Source organism: Cyprinus carpio, chromosome B7 (genome assembly GCF_018340385.1).
Source record: "Cyprinus carpio isolate SPL01 chromosome B7, ASM1834038v1, whole genome shotgun sequence".
Taxonomy (NCBI): Eukaryota; Metazoa; Chordata; class Actinopteri; order Cypriniformes; family Cyprinidae; genus Cyprinus; species Cyprinus carpio.
In genome coordinates, this window is record NC_056603.1 from 18,359,290 (window position 1) to 18,378,294 (window position 19,005).

Sequence of the window (19,005 nt, forward strand, 5' to 3'; positions counted from 1 at the left end):
TGACTCCAGATAGACTACAGACCCCAACCTCTTTGACAAGGGCGCAAATTACTCGTAGCTGTTGAAGGCCAGACACACACACCTCCCCTCACAGAATACCAATGGAACGTACGAGAGTACGTACAACTGTTACTCATTTTATAATGAAACAATTAAATCGCACTGACAGCACGTCACCGGGGTTGAAAGTAATTCCAGTTCACTGTGGTTTAGCTGTGGCAGATCCTTCTGGATTCACACCTAGATTAGAAGAAAGCCAGCTGCAGGGCCCAAGGCGAATATATAGTCATTACAACAACTGCAAATAACGTTCCTTCATGTCTATCTCCATCTGAATGAACCCTTCCATGCAGTTGTCAGTATGCAACAGCTAGTGTGACCGTCTGATGCTGGAAGGCGCTGACAGACCTGTGTGACAGCTAGTGGTCATAAGAGTAGGCTATCCAACGCATCAAATTCACGGACAGTTGTATGTGGAATTTCTAAACAGCTATTTAATAAAATATGACTTTTGAAAGTGCCAAAAGTTTCAAAAGGACACCAAGGAACTGTCATTTCGGCTAAAGTAATGAAATCATCAGCATATCTTGCAATGCATTTAAAAGTAGTAGGTGAATAGGGTTCTGTCAAGACACAATATTTGTGTATTACAATAGGGTTGTTAAAGGACAGCGCTGAGTTTTTAAAGGTAAGGTCAAGGCGAGATACATAAATCAAAAGCTAGTGGTTGTTAATGTTCAGTTGTGTCCTTTATGTCTCAGGGTCAAAAGGTGGACACTGGACATAAGTATGAGAGAAAGTGAAAGCAGTCGCAAAGTTATGTGTATCAATTCCCCATAAAACAACCTTCAGAAGATATTGAAAAAGACAGGGAATGTTAGTCTATTCATGTTTTATTTACAGTAAAAAGTGAAGTTTTTAAAAAGTTAGTTTGATTTAAAAATGATGATGCTTTTCATGAGCGTTTGAAAGAAAAGACCCCTCAGGGCCAGAATTGACTGTAAGGAAGAACTCAACTCACAGAATGAATTCAGACACTGTTACTTCAGTGTGAACCAGACAAGCATCATTATCATTAGACTCTTGACAGAAAGGTCAAACTTAGCAATGCTTGAATGATGACATGAGGAAAGGGGTCCTGCACTGGTGGGGAAGTAAACACACTTTTTTACATAACAGACAATCTCTTTGGGCCTATTTGTCCACTATAAGATTATCTTGGGGCTTTTTATACAGCGTATTTTCATTAGCAATAACACACCGTCCAGTATAAAGCATCTCTTTGTTTAATTCTAGATGGAAATTGAATACAATTAAATTCAGGCAACTAAATACATACTTTACCTTATGTGTATTTAAAAAGTATAGGCACACATCCTAAAAAAATTATTTATTTGCTGACAAGCACATAAAATATAAAGCGGCATACAAAACTACAGATGTAAAAGCTGTGGCTTCCTGAAGGTCAGAGGTTGTTCAAGAATACCAAAAATATTACAAACAAACAAACAAACAAACAAACAAACAAACAAACAAACAAACAAACAAAAAAGCAGTATGATTGGGAGGGAACATCTGAAGATTCTTTGCTACAGTCAGACTCTAAATTTAACCCATCCGGTCCGTTTCCTTATCCTCCATCCACCTTTAGATTCTTTAGTTCTGTCATCCAATGGAGGTGATGGAAGGTGGGCTCAATCATAGGTCATGGTTGAATGGGGTGGGAAGGACGGTTTGGGGCATGTACTGTGTGACATTTGGGGGTGTGGGGCGGTGGTATCTATTAAAAGAGAAGTGTTGGTGTTTGAGTCCACAATTCCTGTTTGTTGGAACCCTGTAGGGACACTCAACCAGGATGCCAGAGCCAACTAAAAAAACAGGTATGCCAGTGTTTATTTTATTCATAATTCTTTGACAAATAGCACATTTGAATAAATAACACATTTTTGTCAGTCAGGAGACTTTTAACTGGTGTTGTTGGTTGAGGAAATGCTACCTGAACTTTGTCCCGATTACTGCTGGGTTTTCTGTGATTATACATTTTCTGTGACTTAAACTCCTGCGCCTCTGATTCTTGTTCTCTATCATGTGAACAATTCATCTGTAGTAATCTGGACAAAATATATTGGGCAGTGTCAGTTGATTTGACAAGCAGTTTCATAATATTATCACAATGTTCTTTTTAAAAGTACTGCATGCTGCAGCTGCTGTTTTTTAAGCCTACTGTATGAATGGAAATCATTCAAAGCATGTGACTGTAGTGTGCACCTTTCTTGAAGTTGTTCTTGGCAAAATTTTAAATAAAAATATTTTAATGTTTTTTGTTTTTATTGTTTTTGGTAATTTTTTGTCTTATATATTGTGAAGGGGGAGATTAATGGCAGTGGGTTAAAGGACTTTTCTTTCCTCCAAAAGTGCACAGAATAACCCTGCATTAAACGGGAATTAAAGGATTGTCATAATGTGATAGCACCTGTTTTGACAGCCTACTGCGGTGATATTGGCTAAGACCTACAGCATTCTAACAATGCTGTTGCATGACCTTTTAGCATTAAGCAATGGAGTTTAGTGGTAGCCCTAAAATCCATCTGCAGACACTTTCTCTTCACACTTTCTCTTCCCTTTTTAATCTCTTCAGCATAATTCAAAGGTTATTGATGAGTGGTTCTCTACCAGGGACCAGGGCCAAATGGGGTCCTTGGAATACTTCCAAGGAGGCCCCAATAAGTCTTAAAATTTATGTACTGTAGCTATAAACTTAATTGAAATCATAAAAAGATGTACAATATTAAACTGACATAATATACTTTTTTAACAACAAATACCAGAGGTAAAGCTATAAGAAGGACATTTACATTTACATTTACTCATTTAGCAGACGCTTTTATCCAAAGCGACTTACAAATGAGAACAGTAGAAACAATCAGATCAACGAGAAAACAACAACGGTATACAAGTGCTATGTCTCAGTTAGTCTAGTACAGAACACGTAGCCAGGTTTTTTTTTTTTTTTTTTTTAATGAATATGATAGACAAGAAACAAAGAAAATGTAAGTACTAGTATTAGTTGGTTAAGTGCAGGCGAAAAAGATGAGTCTTTAGATGTTTTTTGAAAATGAGTAAAGACTCAGCTGTTCGAATTGAGATCGGGAGGTCATTCCACCAGCTCAGAGCAGTCCAGGAAAAAGTCTGTGAGAGTGATTTTAAACCTCTTTGGGATGGCACCACAAGGCGTCGTTCACTTGCAGAGCGCAAACTTCTGGAGGGCGCATAAGATTGAACTAATGAGCTTAGGTATGTTGGCGCTGTGCCAGTGGTCGTCTTGTAGGCAAGGACGAATATTGAATAGTTAAAGGAGACAAAAAGTGTGAGAAGCACTACTCTTGAGTCATAACAGGACATCTCCACAGCAATATGATCGTAATAATAGTTTATCATGACTGAACAGATTTTCTTTTGAAGGTTTTTGAGTGACACACCCAGGCTTTGTTTGAGGGACAACCATCAGCATCCAGCTTCATGATAAATGTCACCTTCATGAAATTGTTTCCCTTCCATTTCAAATGAACATGTTTCGTGCTTACCAAACATTATAGTTCAAAACATATTTACCAGAGACATCATTAGTTTATTATCACTGCTCCCATCCATCCAGATGGCAGCAGTGGAACAAAGCAAATGTGGATACCAGGGGTTTTGAAATGGCAAGAGAGGGATCAGTACTTGATAAACGACAGAAATAGATCCTAGCTAATCCATCTAGCAGCTACCTGCGGCTGTGTCAACGTGGACTGCAGTTCTCATTGGGGAGCACATGCATTCTATTTTTAAACCCAGAGGGTTGGCTTGTTTTATGCTCAAACCATTTGCACTGATGTGACTGAAGATGTGTAATTCAAAGTGAAAGAAAAACAATGAATGTAATAATTCAAGGCATGCAATAAACTAAATACATCATGTGTTTTAGTTTTTTTCACTGATCATAAAAATAAGACCACTACAATCCATTTAGTTTAGAATTACATTTATAGTTTGGAATGTAGATAACACATTGCTAAAAAGCACAATGACAAAAACAATATAAGTAGAGTTTGTCTTTGATTTTTAATCCTGACCAGCCATGTAATAATTTTGCTAAGTTTGGTGGGCAAAAGGAAAGAAAAGGACATGACGTGTGGCCAAGTATGGCATCCATACTTGGAATTTGTGCTCTACATTTAACCCATCCAAGTACACACACAGCAGTGAGTAGTGAACAAACAAACACACACACATACACACACACACACACCCAGAGCAGTGGGCTGTGGTGCCCGGGGAGCAGTTGGGGGTTCAGTGCCTTGCTCAAGGGTCTCACCTCAGTGGTATTGAGGGTGGAAGAGAGTGCTGGATATTCACTCCCCCCACCTACAATCCCTGCCTAACCTGTGACTTGAACCCGCAACCTTCAGATTACAAGTCCAACTCTCTATCCATTAGGCCACAACTAATAATTTTTTTGTAAATATTATTTTAGCGTGACTTAAGTGTACATGTTTTCTTGTTATTTTATACGACATCTCAACAAAAGGCCATAGTCTTCAGGCACATTTAAATTATGTGATATCAGAGAGACTGGAGAGGAATAGGGGTCAGGGCAGGACATTTTGAGAGATAAGAGCTTGATGTCGGGATTTTGAAAATGCATCCTTTCCTTCTGACCTACCCTGCCTTCCTCACTGAGTCTTCCACAAAGACTCAGACGGCTGAGATTGGGGCAACGGTCATATTTGAAGCAGAGACTGAGAAACCTGTAAAAGTGAGATGGCTGCGAGACTCCAAGGACATTGCATCCAGTTACAAATACACCATCTCAGCGGAGGGCAATTTGCACTCTCTCACCATAAACAATATAGCTCAGGAGGATGCACTGGGATATGCTGTTATTGCTGGGATGTCAAAGGTCAAATTTGAATTAAAGATAAAAGAATCAGAAGGTGGGTGATGTTTGGCTGGTGACTCACATCTTCCTGTATTTAACTCACTTTTAGCCCACCTGTGGATTATTTGTAAACCAGTCACAGAGCACCACAATTCTCAACCAAATCAACCAATTCTCCTTTTCCAATTCACTTTTCCCTAGTTGCAACTGGTTGTTTTTAAAGCACCTTTTCTGAGCATGTTGTCACCATTTTAAGAATTTCTCAGAGAAACTCACCAGAACTCTTACAGTTGTTCTTCATTTCAAACACTTATGCCCTTCAGTGCCCATTCATGGAGCTTGTATCCTGTTAGGCATTGTGCATGGACAAAAGATATATGGGTTAAATTAAATACTGGAGGAATAGTTAGCCTAATAAATCTTTCAATCTTTCATTACATATAGATTTAATTTGAAGCTATAATCCTCAGAAAAAAGCAACACAATTATCCTTGTTGAAACAAAAGTATTTAAATGAAAATTTTCAATGTAACACTATAATATTATAATAATATTAATGCCAATTTTTAACACACTTGTAACATGATATACAGTATGGCCAGTGTTTCATATCCTCCATTAATGCTGTGCTTTATCTGGATATATTAGGACTAAAAGGAGTTTTAAGTCTCTACCAGCATTTTTTAAGTTTAAAACATACTCAACAGCCCCATGAGCTGAAGATTTAGCATCTTGCTCTGACCTTGACCTTTTTTTGTGATATGTAATTACTTTTATAGATGCAGGAATGATGAACTATAAATTAGTGATGTGGAAGTAAGGCTTTAGGGACTTACATTCATCAGCAGTGAAAGGGGAAACTTCTATGACCCAGATGGGTGAATATCACTTGTTTTCATCTGCCAGAATGGCATTTTAAAGATTTTTTCACCGTTGCAGTGAAGGAACCAGAAAAAGCTGTATCCCCAGACCCTGCAGTTGCAGAAACCAAGCCTGAAGAACCTAAAGAGGCTCCACCAGCACCTACTGGAAGCTCAGCCCCGGACACCAGTGGAACCGTGTCAGATTGCTCAGCACCTGAAGGTGAATACAAAAGCCCACGGACATTATTACATATGCAAATTAATTTCATTACACATTTAAAAATATTAAAATTGACTGGATAACAAACCTGTTGTTCTGTTTGTTCTTCAGGTCTGCCTGAGAGTCATCGGCCTGACACAAGGCAGGACCTCACTGGTCTCTTCACTGAAAAGCCTCAAAGTGGGGAGGTAAATGTAGGTGAGTAACAGAGCCTCTGGTCACAAAGAAATGGATAGTACATATGAAATATATTTTTTCTTCCAACCTGTTCCCCAATGTAGGTGAGAACATTACTTTTGTTGCTCGGGTGTGTGGTGAATCTCTGCTGAAGAAGCCCTCAGTAAAATGGATCAAAGGAAAGTGGATGGATCTGGCCAGCAAGTCAGGAAAGCACCTGCAACTCAAAGAGCACTATGACCGCAACTCTAAGGTCTGACAGTGGTCAATACCAAACAGTTATTTAGAATACTATATCAATATATTTAGAAAAGCTTGAAAGTCAAAAGTAAGCAAAATGAACCTTTTCTATTCAGGTGTACACCTTTGAGATGCATATCATTGCAGCTAAAGCCAACTTTGCTGGTGCTTACCGTTGTGAGGTCTCCTCAAGAGACAAGTTTGACAGCTGCAATTTTGACCTGGTAGTACATGGTAATAAAAATAACTATATGTGAACCTGGACCACTAAACCAGTCTTAAATCGCTGGGGTAAATTTGTAGCAATAGCTAAAAATACATTGTATGGGTCAAAATTACAGATTTTTCTTTTATGCCAAAAATCTGATATTAAGATATTAAGATACTTAAGATATTGAGTAAAGATCATGTTCCATTCAGATATTTTGTAAAATTCCTTTAATTTTTTAATTTTTAATTTTTTTTATTATTATTAATATGCATTGCTAAGGACTTCATTTGGACAATTTTAAAGCAACACTATGTAACTTTTTCTGTGTTCAAAACTTGCAAAATGTATATAATGAGCAAGTACATCATCTACCAAACCTCCATACTTTTTGTCTTATCCCAAATCACTACGGTACATTTATAATAAGTGATTATTTTGGACTATTGTAGCCCGTTTGAGTCATCACCGCTGCAGAGTAACACATACCTGCGTGAATCGCCATAGACATAAACTTGGAGAAGTACTAGGTTAGAATGTTCTTCCGAGGGATGCGTGCAGTTCTGTTTATTAACCGCTAGTGCACCAAAATTTACATAGTGTTGCTTTAAAGGCGACTTTCTCAATATTTTGATTTTTTTGCACCCTCAGATTCCAGATTTTCAAATAGTTGTATCTCGGCCAAATATTGTCCTATCCTAACAAACCATACATCAATGGAAAGCTTATTTATTCAGCTTTCAGAAGATGTGTAAATCAAGATGACACTCAAGACTTTTAAGGTTTTGTGGTCCAGGGTCACATAATTGCATGCTTAATAAATATCAACAAGGAATGAATAAGTCTTCATTGATAACTGTACCAAATTAATTGGTAATGTGTACTTTTCACTGTGTACATTCTACTCCAGAGGCACGTACAACAGATGGGTTTGATATTCGCACTGCATTTAGACGCACGTGAGTATTTGTCTTTGTTTTTAATGAACAACAAAGTATTAATTTTAACAACTGCATCATAAAATTTGAAAAAGTTGATTACTCATGCAGGCCAGCAGTATCATGCCATTTTGCAGCATATTAAACTGTTTACCTGGTTTGTTTGCTTCCTTGAATGTTGTGGGTTTTGATGACATGATTTTTTTGTGCGTAGATCCTAGCGCTTCTTTATGTGGTGTGTTTTTATGTAAAGATAGCATCTGAGTCCATATTTGGGATTTAACATTTTGTATTTATATTGCATTAACCCTTTTTGGAACTGCTGATTACCCAGGAGCACCAGTGCAGGTGGTAAGAAGAAGATGGGAGAACCTGGCAGGTAGCTATAGGGGTTTGCTGCAGCAGCTGCCAATATATTCACACAGTCATTGTCTTTACCCAAGCAAACCCTCTGATTTGTCGTCAAAGAGTTCATTGAGTCCTTCAGTGTCCATCCGTGTCCCTCTGTCAGTCATCTGTTATAGCTTGCCCTTTTCTTTCTGTCCTTTTCAATCTTCTCCCTTTGTCTGCCAGCATCTAAGGAGAGTGATATTAGTCATTGCTGATGCTTTATGACTCACTCTCCAAGGATCTTTGCAAACTCATTTCCTTTCTGTTCTCATCTTCAGTCACTTCTCACACTTTTCTCTGTTTTTGTGAGAAGGGCAATTTCCCAACACTCATTACTGGTATATCAGAGGCAGGGGGCCTTAAAGTGAATATGATTTCCCTGTCCACTGATCTTTTCAAGTGCAGACACTGATTAGGAGCGAGCAAATTAGAGGATCACACTAAAAACGCTGCCACCAGTTTAATCAGAAACTGCGTTTGTCCGTGACTGTTTTGAAATACTTTAATTCTGGTTATTTGAAACCTAATAACAGAAATCTCTTGATGCACTTCTTAACTTTGGCTGACACCTTGTCAAAATCAGTGGAAATAGCTGCACAAACTTTGAGTGACGTGTCTCTTTTGTTGCTCCTCTTCATGTCTTTAAGACGTTCCTTAAAGAAGTTCATCATGGGTCATACATACAAATCCTTAAAATACTACTAGCTTCACAGATCAGAAAGAAGACTCAAGATGATGAAAGAAGGATCGAGATGATCACTTGTTATAATATTGTTGCCTTGATAACTATATAGCTGCCTAGGTCTTTGATATGTACAGTGATGTGTGATCATAGCAGGCATCTGCTATGGATTTCTTCTGTATATCAGCATTTCTGTGTTTTTAACCCTCATCTTTGACATCCTCCTACAATGTGTGTTCAAAAAACAGTGTAGAGCAGCTCTGTTCCAGTTTCTATTGCCTCAGTAATGATGTCTGTATAATATGCATGTATTGTTTGTGCATCAAGTATGTGTCATTTGCATCCACATACTGTACTTGATATTCTGTTCTTTTACAAAATAATTTATTTAATACAATTTCCGTTTTTAATAAATAACTGCATTTTAATGTTACAGAAGCTGTTTTACCTCTTTTGAAAATGTACCTACCTTACAATTAGGTGAGAATGTAAAATAGGCCTGTGTACTCATGTTTTGTGGTCCGTGATTCCTTGCTCTCCTACAGTAGCACAGATGCAGGTGAAGACTCAGGAGAACTGGACTTCAGTGCTTTACTGAAAAAGAGGTGAGTCTTTAGAGATCTAAGTAATCAGATACATTCATTGCCTACTTTAAAAGTAGGGTTTAAAATCTGAGACTGAAAATGCAATATTTTAAGTGAACAATGTAAGTCAAAAGTTGCACTGAAATAATTCAGTTTTAATGACATCAGCACTCAAGCTAACATGATTCTGAGCAAGTACATTTTGTTCTTCAATGGAAGCAATAACACTTAACATTTGTACAGAGGAGTTTACATGCTCAGTATCACAAATTTTTGATTAGTGACCTTTGAATAGTTGAATCAAAGACTTTAGATATATTTAGATGCCTCACTTTGGTTGAATCTAACAAAATCTAAAAAATTTAATTCATTTTACATCATATGTTTATTTTTTAAAATTTTTTGATTGATGCCTAAAATTGATTTTGAATCCAAGATTTTTTTAAGTGTTCTCAGCTGTTTGAACTCATATGGTGTGAATGAGTTAATTAAATATTTTTCAAATAATGAAATGTAAGCTTTATTTGGTCATTTTTTTAAATTATTATTTGTTGTATTTGAACTACACAATGATTTTCTCCTCATAAGGCTCATCTATGTCTAATTTTTCCCCCGTTTTACTCCCTTGTGGCTGTTCCACTCCCATGTTCAGAGAGTAAGTGAGTCACACTGATCTGACTGCATGTACATGAAGGAATGTTGAGTGTTGTATTGCAGTGTGTGTGTGTGTGTGTGTGTGTGTGTGATACCTTGATTATTCTCTCTCCTAACCAGCCACTGATTGCCAACTTTAGTCCTTCTAGGTTTTTCCACTCCACAGACTGCACACCCACTTGGAACTAGATAGACAGAGTCACGTTTGAATATTTTTAGCAAACTCCTTCATCATTACTCATACACTCTTTAATTAATCACATTAATAAACCTAGAACTCTCACGATTCCTACACCATTTCACATCCTACGCATTCATCCCACATTCACTGACTCTGACACGACAGCATAGCAAATTGGTTATGTTAGTAAACACTATACATTCATGCAAATAGTTTCTAACTCTTTGAGTTTAGTAATCACAAAAGGCACATGAAGACAAAACATTTAAATAAGGAGGAAGTTTATATAGGCCACTCTGCATGCTTTAAGTGCTTTTATAAAATATGAATTGTCTTGATTGTTTAACAATGCATTGCTATATGATGCAATAATCTGCTGTGGTTTGTCTTGCCATGCTTGACGCTTGGTTTCTGCCTCTACATAAGTACAGCAGTTTCTTAAAAACTGGCCCACGGTAAGATTTTTTTTAAACATACAGAATAAAAAAAATCTATTGATTAACATTCATTAACATTTATTCCATTTATTAGCCACAGTAAATTGCATTTCAGTACTTTAATGAAAAAAGTTTGAATGAATAATGTACTTAACATGCATAAAGCCTGTCATCATTTACTCACCCTTATGTTGTTCAAAACTTGTATTATTTTTTCTTCTTCTGTAGAACAAAAAGATATTTGTTTTTAAAAAATATAACTGTTTTTATCCATACAGTGAAAGTCAATGGGGTCCATTGCTGTTTTGGACCCCACTGCATTGTATGGATGAAACACATTTTCAGTAATCTTCTTTTTTGTGATACAGGTTTGACACAACATCATGCTGAGTAAATAATGACAGAATTCTCATTCTGGGGGGAACTCTTCCTTTAACAAATGTTTAAAAACAATATCAAAACATTGTGAAGATATAAGATGTTTGGACTTGATTGACCTGTTCTGATCAACCTCTATCCGCTGCTGTGGGTCCGCAGAGCTGTTCATGTGAGCACAGAGCCTGAGGTAGACGTATGGGAAATCCTCCAGAATGCTCCACCATCAGAGTATGAAAAGATTGCCTTCCAGTATGGAATCACAGACCTGCGGGGTATGCTTAAGAGACTCAAAAAAATGAAGAAAGAAGAGAAGAAAAGTGCAGGTTTGTAAGCCTTGTTGAACTTTGTTAACTGTACAGGCCACATAAGTGACATGTATACAGTGCCTTGTGAAAGTATTCATACCCCTTCATTTTTTTCTTGTTTTTGTTATGTTGCTGCCTTATGTTAAACTGCTTTAAATGACTTTTTTCCCCCACATACACCATAATAACAAAGCAAAAAACACATTGTGACAACTTTATTCAAATGTTATAAAAAAAAATAAAAAATAAAAACAATTACATTGCATATGTATTCATACCCTTTTCTGGTACACCTGAAATTTAGGCCAGGAGCACTGATATCGCTTGTACGTTGCTACACTTTAGAAGGAGTTAACCTGTGGCAAATTCAATTTAATGAGTATGATTTTGAAAGGCACACACTGCTGATGAAAAGGTCTTAACAGCTGAAAATGCACATATATATATATATATATATATATATATATATATATATATATAAAAAGCCCTCAGGTCCAAAGAGTGCACTACTGACTGTAGAGTGCAGAGACAGGAATCTGTCAAGACACAAATCTGGGAAAGAGTCTACTGCATTAAAGGTTCACTGATGCATGTAGTCTCCGTTATCCTTAATGGAATTAGTTTAGAACAACCAGGACTCTTCCTTGAGCTGGCCTCCTGGCCAAACTGAGCAATCGATGGAGAAGGGTCTTGGTTAGACTGGTGAGCAAGAAGCTGATGGTAACTCTAGTTGAGCTCCATATACTGTATGGAGATGGGAGAAACTTACAGAAGGTTTTATGGCAGTGTGGGAAGACTCAATTCACTCCGCAGTGAAGAGACATGAAAACACACTTGGAATTTGCAAAAACCGCCTGAAGGACTCTCGGACTGTGAGAAACAAGATTTTATGTTTTGATGAACCTGATGAACCTCAGTTCTAAGCATCAAGGAAACCAGGCACTGCTCATCACCTGCACAGTAGCATCCCAAAAGTAAAGTGTGCTGGTAGCAGCCTCATGCTGTGGGGCTGTTTTTCATCAGCAGGGACTGAAGGACTCACCAGAGTAGAAGAAAAGTTCTACACAACAAAATATAGTGATAACCCTAATGAAAACTTAGTCCAGAGCATTCTGAAACTCAGACTGATGTGCAGAAGGTTCACCTTTGCAGAACAATGACCCTAAGCACACAGCAAGAGTGGCTTATGGATAAATCTGTGAATGTCCTTGAGTGGGCCAGCCAGAGTCTGGGCTTCAACTCAATAAATTTTTTTTTTTTTTTTTTTGCTTTGTCATTATATAGTGTGTAGTGTAAATTGATGTGAAAAAAAAGTAATTTAAAGCAGTCTAACATAAGTCAACAACATAACAAAATGATTAAAGAAAATGAAGGGGTATGAATACTTTTGCAAGGCACTGTAATTCATTTACTAATTTGACTGTAAGCGATAGGTCAAGTTGCAATGATGATGGTGAGATATGTTAAAGAGGTCCTATTATGCTTTTTCACTTTTTACAACTTTAGTTAGTCTGTAATGTTGCTGTTTGAGCATAAAAAAGATCTGTTTGAGCATAAAAAAGAAGTTACAAAGTTCAAAGTCCACTTTAAAAGGAGATATTTAACAGAAATCATTTTTCAAAAAGTACAATGAACGACTCGTTTGGACTACAACACATCTTTTCCGGGATTTGTTATATCACAGTTTTGCTTCAAAACTGATCTCCTCAATAAAACCCTCAAAGGTTTTTAACATGCTCATGTGTAGCACATTTCTTTCTAATAGTGGTGACTTAGGATTTCATCTTTATTTTAACCACAGCATTTCTGAGGAAGCTGGACCCAGCCTACCAAGTTGAAAAGGGACACAAGATCAAACTGCAAGTTGAAGTGGCCAATCCAGATGCAGAGGTTAAATGGCTAAAAAATGGACAAGAGATACACCCAACTGGAAGGTATTTACTTAGGTCCTTTCACTGTTAAAAAAAAAAAAAAGACATGTTTGAATCACATACATTCTCAAAACAGTAAGCATATGAAAAGAATTACAATTAACTCTTTTTTTTTTTTAAACGTCTGCAACATTGTGTGCTTATGGACGGATGGTCTTCTCTTCCTGCTCTCCGCTGTCAACCCTAGCAAGTGAGTGGCACTCAACAATATGCTTATAACAATATGCAGCCTAAACATAATCAGCAACTTCAAGGCTTGTCTCTGTGGGGTTAGATGTCTCAAACAGCCTGTTGACTATGAATATGCAGGGACAGTATTCCAAGAATACAAAGCAGCTCTGTAAACTCAGATGTCAGCTGTGCCAATGGATGGAGGCTGTCAGATGTTTAAGGACTCAAATAACAATAGAACAAAAACTATCCTCAATGGCTAATTATATTTTTCAGTGACCTTAGTTTAAAAAAACTTTTATAAAAATACATCTTGTGAACTGAAGAATTTTTAAAGCGAGACTTGTCATATGTTTACAATTGTCTATTATTTGTTTGCCACAATATTTTTGACATTGTATTGTCATCATATCAAGGTTTTTCACGTTTTGTTCATTTTCTGACATGCATTGTTAATGTATGTTTGGAAGAGCCTCTCCAACAGTGATGATTTGTCCCCATCTAGAGAACAAACCTGGATCTGCTACTAAACAATTTTCGCCAATCTTCCCACAGGTACATCTTTGAGAGTGTAGGCAACAAACGCTTCCTCACCATCAACAACTGTACTCTGGCAGATGATGCAGCTTATACGTGCACGATTGGAGAAGAGAAGACCGTCACTGAGCTCTTTGTTAAAGGTAATTAACTTGCAGACAGGAATCTCTAAGAAAAGACAAAATGGTATAGACCAGTAAATATTTTATATTATTTTAAATATTTTTAGCTATCTTATTTATGCATTTTTGTTTTTATTTCTCTCTGCCTTCAGAGCCTCCTGTTCTTATCGTACGTAACCTAGAGGACCAGATGGTTATGAAGGGAGAACGAGTAGAGTTCGAGTGTGAAGTGTCTGAAGAGGGGGCTCAAGTCAAATGGTAGATCTGTCAATATGCACACACTTCCTTTTCCCTTTCATTAGTAGTGAAACATTTTCCATGACATATTTAAGAAAAAATGTGCATCCATAATGAGCATGAAAAGCTTATATCTGTACTAGGCTGCAGTACACCAAAGATATCAAACAACACCAGAGAAAAGTTTAGAAAAGGTGACCATTTCTCAAGCTGTCCTGGATGAGTCAGAGTCCTGGCATTGCACAGATGTCCAGTAGATGGCATATGTGTTTCTTTTAGCATGGCTGGCTGGTTGGGTGAGTCACACTGACTGACAGATGGTGATGCATGAGTGAGTGCTGGTTCTGCCATAGCTGTAGCCAAGGCTCTATTTCACCCTGGGCTGTAAATGATCAGTGCCTGGAAAAGGTCATAGCAGCCTTTTAGCACCTCACAAGTGTCCTAGAATGGAATGAGAAAGTCACTGGCGGTTTATGGCACCTCTCTTAAATAGTGGATGACTTTTATGATTAGAGAAAGGCAAAAGTAGATACTGTTCCAAGTACCGGAATGCCACAATGTAGGACTTTAATATTACAAGTGTAAAGGGGTAATAATGTGGTCTTGTGTCTTTAGTCTAAACTGATTGGAATAAATTGGCATATGATGTAGATTTGCATCTCTTGGGGGTCGGTGTAAAAGCTTATGTAAGCATGGGAAAAGATTAGCAGCTATCAACTTAATATAAATCGTTAGTCCTTTACTATGTCAGCCATTTGATTTATCCCAATCGCTCCCACTAACCTGCTGTGATGCTCATAAATCATGCTTCACATTTTAAAGGTTGTTATTATTGAGTACTATTATTAAATATTATTGAGTGACATATTACTGTTAGCCATGACCGTATCTTCAAAAATGTATTTGTTTTCTTTTATGTTCAAGTGCAAATCTTCTTGGAATTTCCTTCTTGTAATCTTTTGTCATATTTCTTTTTTCCAGCTGCATTTATGTATATTTATGTGTAATATGCACACACAGTTCAATGAGACTCTGACCTAAGCATTAACAAATATTAATGAATACCAAAATTCTGACCTGTACAGGGAGAAAGATGGAGTGGAACTTACCCGAGATGAGTCTTTTAAATATCGCTTCAAGAAAGATGGATGTAAGCATGTCCTTATCATTAATGATGTGACCAAGGAGGACTGTGGCCACTACAGAGTGAAAACCAATGGAGGGCAATCATTTGCAGAGCTCATGGTTCAGGGTAAATATCTGAATTTGCAGACTTCGGTGCCCAGCCACAGATGTTTTCAGATTTGTACTGTAACTTATTGAAAGAATTCCACCCTTAATAGTGGAAGGGATAAATTATATTATATTATATTATATTATATTATATTATATTATATTATATTATATTATATTATATTATATTATATTATATTATATTATATTATATTATTATAATTTAAATATTAAATATATTTATATATATTATATATTTATTTTCAAAATATATACTGTATGTGTGTGTTTTTATATATACATAATAATAAATATACACATGCACATACATATGTTAAATAAACAAAAACTTTTATTTTGGATGCCATTAATTGCGATTAATCATTTGACAGCACTAATATATATATATATATATATATATATATATATATAGATAGATATATATATATATATATACAGGTCCTTCTCAAAAAATTAGCATATTGTGAAAAAGTTCATTATTTTCCATAATGTAATGATAAAAATTAAACTTTCATATATTTTAGATTCATTGCACACCAACTGAAATATTTCAGGTCTTTTATTGTTTTAATACTGATGATTTTGGCATACAGCTCATGTAAACCCAAAATTCAAAAAATTAGCATATCATGAAAAGGTTCTCTAAACGAGCTATTAACCTAATCATCTGAATCAACTAATTAACTCTAAACACCTGCAAAAGATTCCTGAGGCTTTTAAAAACTCCCAGCCTGGTTCATTACTCAAAACCGCAATCATGGGTAAGACTGCCGACCTGACACCCTCCTAAAGAAATTTCTGAACGAATAGGCTGTTCCCAGAGTGCTGTATCAAGGCACCTCAGTGGGAAGTCTGTGGGAAGGAAAAAGTGTGGCAAAAAAACGCTGCACAACGAGAAGAGGTGACCGGACCCTGAGGAAGATTGTGGAGAAGGACCGATTCCAGACCTTGGGGGACCTGCGGAAGCAGTGGACTGAGTCTGGAGTAGAAACATCCAGAGCCACCGTGCACAGGCGTGTGCTTTTGAACCAGAAACAGCGGCAGAAGCGCCTGACCTGGGCTACAGAGAAGCAGCACTGGACTGTTGCTCAGTGGTCCAAAGTACTTTTTTCGGATGAAAGCAAATTTTGCATGTCATTCGGAAACCAAGGTGCCAGAGTCTGGAGGAAGACTGGGGAGAAGGAAATGCCAAAATGCCTGAAGTCCAGTGTCAAGTACCCACAGTCAGTGATGGTCTGGGGTGCCATGTCAGCTGCTGGTGTTGGTCCACTGTGTTTTATCAAGGGCAGGGTCAATGCAGCTAGCTATCAGGAGATTTTGGAGCACTTCATGCTTCCATCTGCTGAAAAGCTTTATGGAGATGAAGATTTCGTTTTTTAGCACGACCTGGCACCTGCTCACAGTGCCAAAACCACTGGTAAATGGTTTACTGACCATGGTATTACTGTGCTCAATTGGCCTGCCAACTCTCCTGACCTGAACCCCATAGAGAATCTGTGGGATATTGTGAAGAGAAAGTTGAGAGACGCAAGACCCAACACTCTGGATGAGCTTAAGGCCGCTATCGAAGCATCCTGGGCCTCCATAACACCTCAGCAGTGCCACAGGCTGATTGCCTCCATGCCACGCCGCATTGAAGCAGTCATTTCTGCAAAAGGATTCCCGACCAAGTATTGAGTGCATAACTGAACATAATTATTTGAAGGTTCACTTTTTTTGTATTAAAAAACACTTTTCTTTTATTGGTCGGATGAAATATGCTAATTTTTTGAGATAGGAATTTTGGGTTTTCATGAGCTGTATGCCAAAATCATCAGTATTAAAACAATAAAAGACCTGAAATATTTCAGTTGGTGTGCAATGAATCTAATATATATGAAAGTTTAATTTTTATCATTACATTATGGAAAATAATGAACTTTTTCACAATATGCTAATTTTTTGAGAAGGACCTGTATATATATACTTTGCACATATTGTAGTCATTAAGGTTTCACACTCATGGTCATGTCATTCAAACTTCACCTCTCATCAGTTTAGAAAACATGGCCACCAACAATTCTGTACAAGGTTAACATTCACAATGCCAACATGTCAGCTATTGTTAGACCGCCTGACCCATATATTTTAACAGGGCAGGTGACTCTGTCTGTTCCTCCCTCACTCTCTCTTTCTGTCATTGTCACATACTGCTCCGTCCCTCTCTTTTAATAGCATCTAAGAAAGATTTATGACTCATTCCCTTTCTCTCCCATTTCTTTTTATTGTTTGCTTCTGTCTCTGTCTCACTCTCTCTACTCCCTCTGTCTCCTATTCTGAGTCTTGAAGCAAGTATAGCACTTTACAAGCAAACTGATACCCAGGTATGTCTGCTACCAGTTTGTCTGGGATATGGTCAAGTACAAGAAGTGCCAAGAAAAAAAAGCTGTCCCGTAATACTGTAACTATACCAGCCCATCAGTGGGATTGTTACCTTTCTTTACCCCAACTCTCTTTATTATTTTAAAGGGATAGTTCACCTAAACATGAATCAGTTACTCACCTGCATGTTGCTGCAGAACCATATGATTTCTTTCTTCCGTAAACCACAACAGGCAGGATGTTCATGCAATGGTGACCAGGGTTGTCAAGCTCTAAAAATAAAATAAAAAATGCAAATCCATAATTAGTTTTTGGTCATGTGTGATGACAGTGTTCTCTTTGACCTCTGACCTTTAGAGAAACAGCTAGAGGTCTATCAAAACATTGCTGACCTGACAGTGAAGGCCAAAGACCAGGCTGTGTTCAAATGTGAAGTTTCTGATGAGAATGTGAAAGGCATCTGGTACAAAAATGGAGTGGAGGTGAAACCTGATGCCAGAACTCATATCACACACATTGGCAGGTAAGTGCATGTGTGTTACTAAATATTAAATTGGAGATTTCCTCATGTCTATTAGCAAAGTCTCAAATGAATGTTCATTCTTCAAATGTAGGTTAAAAAAACATGGTTTAGCTAAACCAAATGTAAAACTCAACCTGCAAAAACACTGCATACTGCCAAAAGCAGCTCAAAAAGAGGTATAAAATGTAAAGTATAAAACATGGTTTTCATAAAAAATATTAGTAAAATAAAATAATAAAATATATTAAAAAAACTGTGCGCAACATCCAAAAGGGAAGACCCTTTAGGAACACATTGAGGCGTCGCAGATCCAAAACTGGACGAAAACCACCATCCTTTTTTGGAACCAGGAAGTAAGTTGAGTAAAACTTGTCTCTCTGTCTGAGAAGGAGGGACTTTCTCTATGGCTCCTTTCAACAACAGGGAACAAATTTCAATGGAAAGGGCCATTAAACTGGTTCAATCTTTGATGACTGTCGGAAGAATTTCTGAAAACCTTGGAGGCCGGTGTCAGAGCTGCAGACTGTATCCCTTGTTCAGAGTCGTCAGAACACAGGGGGTGGATGTTGAATTTTCCCAGTAATGTAGGTGTTGTGCAGTGAAATGGCCGACTGCTGGCCCAGGAACTTCAGGGTTTCGGGTTTCTGGCCTTCGGACCTGGTTGGGGGGGGAATGGGGGTGCTAACGTGGT

The 19,005-nt window shown here is 37.4% G+C and overlaps 1 protein-coding gene across 10 annotated transcripts in view; it reads left to right on the top strand.

Moving 5' to 3' along the window:
- The first annotated feature begins 1,755 nt into the window (after nucleotides 1-1,755).
- Nucleotides 1,756-19,005, top strand: part of LOC109102750 (myosin-binding protein C, cardiac-type-like) — a 32,179-nt gene continuing 14,929 nt past the window's right edge. For 5 of the 10 annotated variants that reach the window (XM_042727671.1, XM_042727670.1, XM_042727675.1 and 2 more), the window contains exons 1-17: nucleotides 4,667-4,976; nucleotides 5,861-6,004; nucleotides 6,116-6,202; nucleotides 6,286-6,434; nucleotides 6,538-6,655; nucleotides 7,540-7,588; nucleotides 7,902-7,946; nucleotides 9,185-9,244; nucleotides 9,876-9,878; nucleotides 10,490-10,513; nucleotides 11,033-11,196; nucleotides 12,980-13,112; nucleotides 13,297-13,299; nucleotides 13,836-13,960; nucleotides 14,092-14,197; nucleotides 15,262-15,428; nucleotides 18,149-18,314. In XM_042727671.1, the coding sequence (XP_042583605.1) occupies nucleotides 4,682-4,976; nucleotides 5,861-6,004; nucleotides 6,116-6,202; nucleotides 6,286-6,434; nucleotides 6,538-6,655; nucleotides 7,540-7,588; nucleotides 7,902-7,946; nucleotides 9,185-9,244; nucleotides 9,876-9,878; nucleotides 10,490-10,513; nucleotides 11,033-11,196; nucleotides 12,980-13,112; nucleotides 13,297-13,299; nucleotides 13,836-13,960; nucleotides 14,092-14,197; nucleotides 15,262-15,428; nucleotides 18,149-18,314 (1,838 nt within the window). In that variant the 5' untranslated portion in view covers nucleotides 4,667-4,681. Of the gene's footprint in view, nucleotides 1,881-4,666; nucleotides 4,977-5,860; nucleotides 6,005-6,115; nucleotides 6,203-6,285; nucleotides 6,435-6,537; nucleotides 6,656-7,539; nucleotides 7,589-7,901; nucleotides 7,947-9,184; nucleotides 9,245-9,875; nucleotides 9,879-10,489; nucleotides 10,514-11,032; nucleotides 11,197-12,979; nucleotides 13,113-13,296; nucleotides 13,300-13,835; nucleotides 13,961-14,091; nucleotides 14,198-15,261; nucleotides 15,429-18,148; nucleotides 18,315-19,005 lie in introns of those variants that run through there. The other 5 variants (XM_042727674.1, XM_042727677.1, XM_042727679.1 and 2 more) reach the window with 4 other exon arrangements.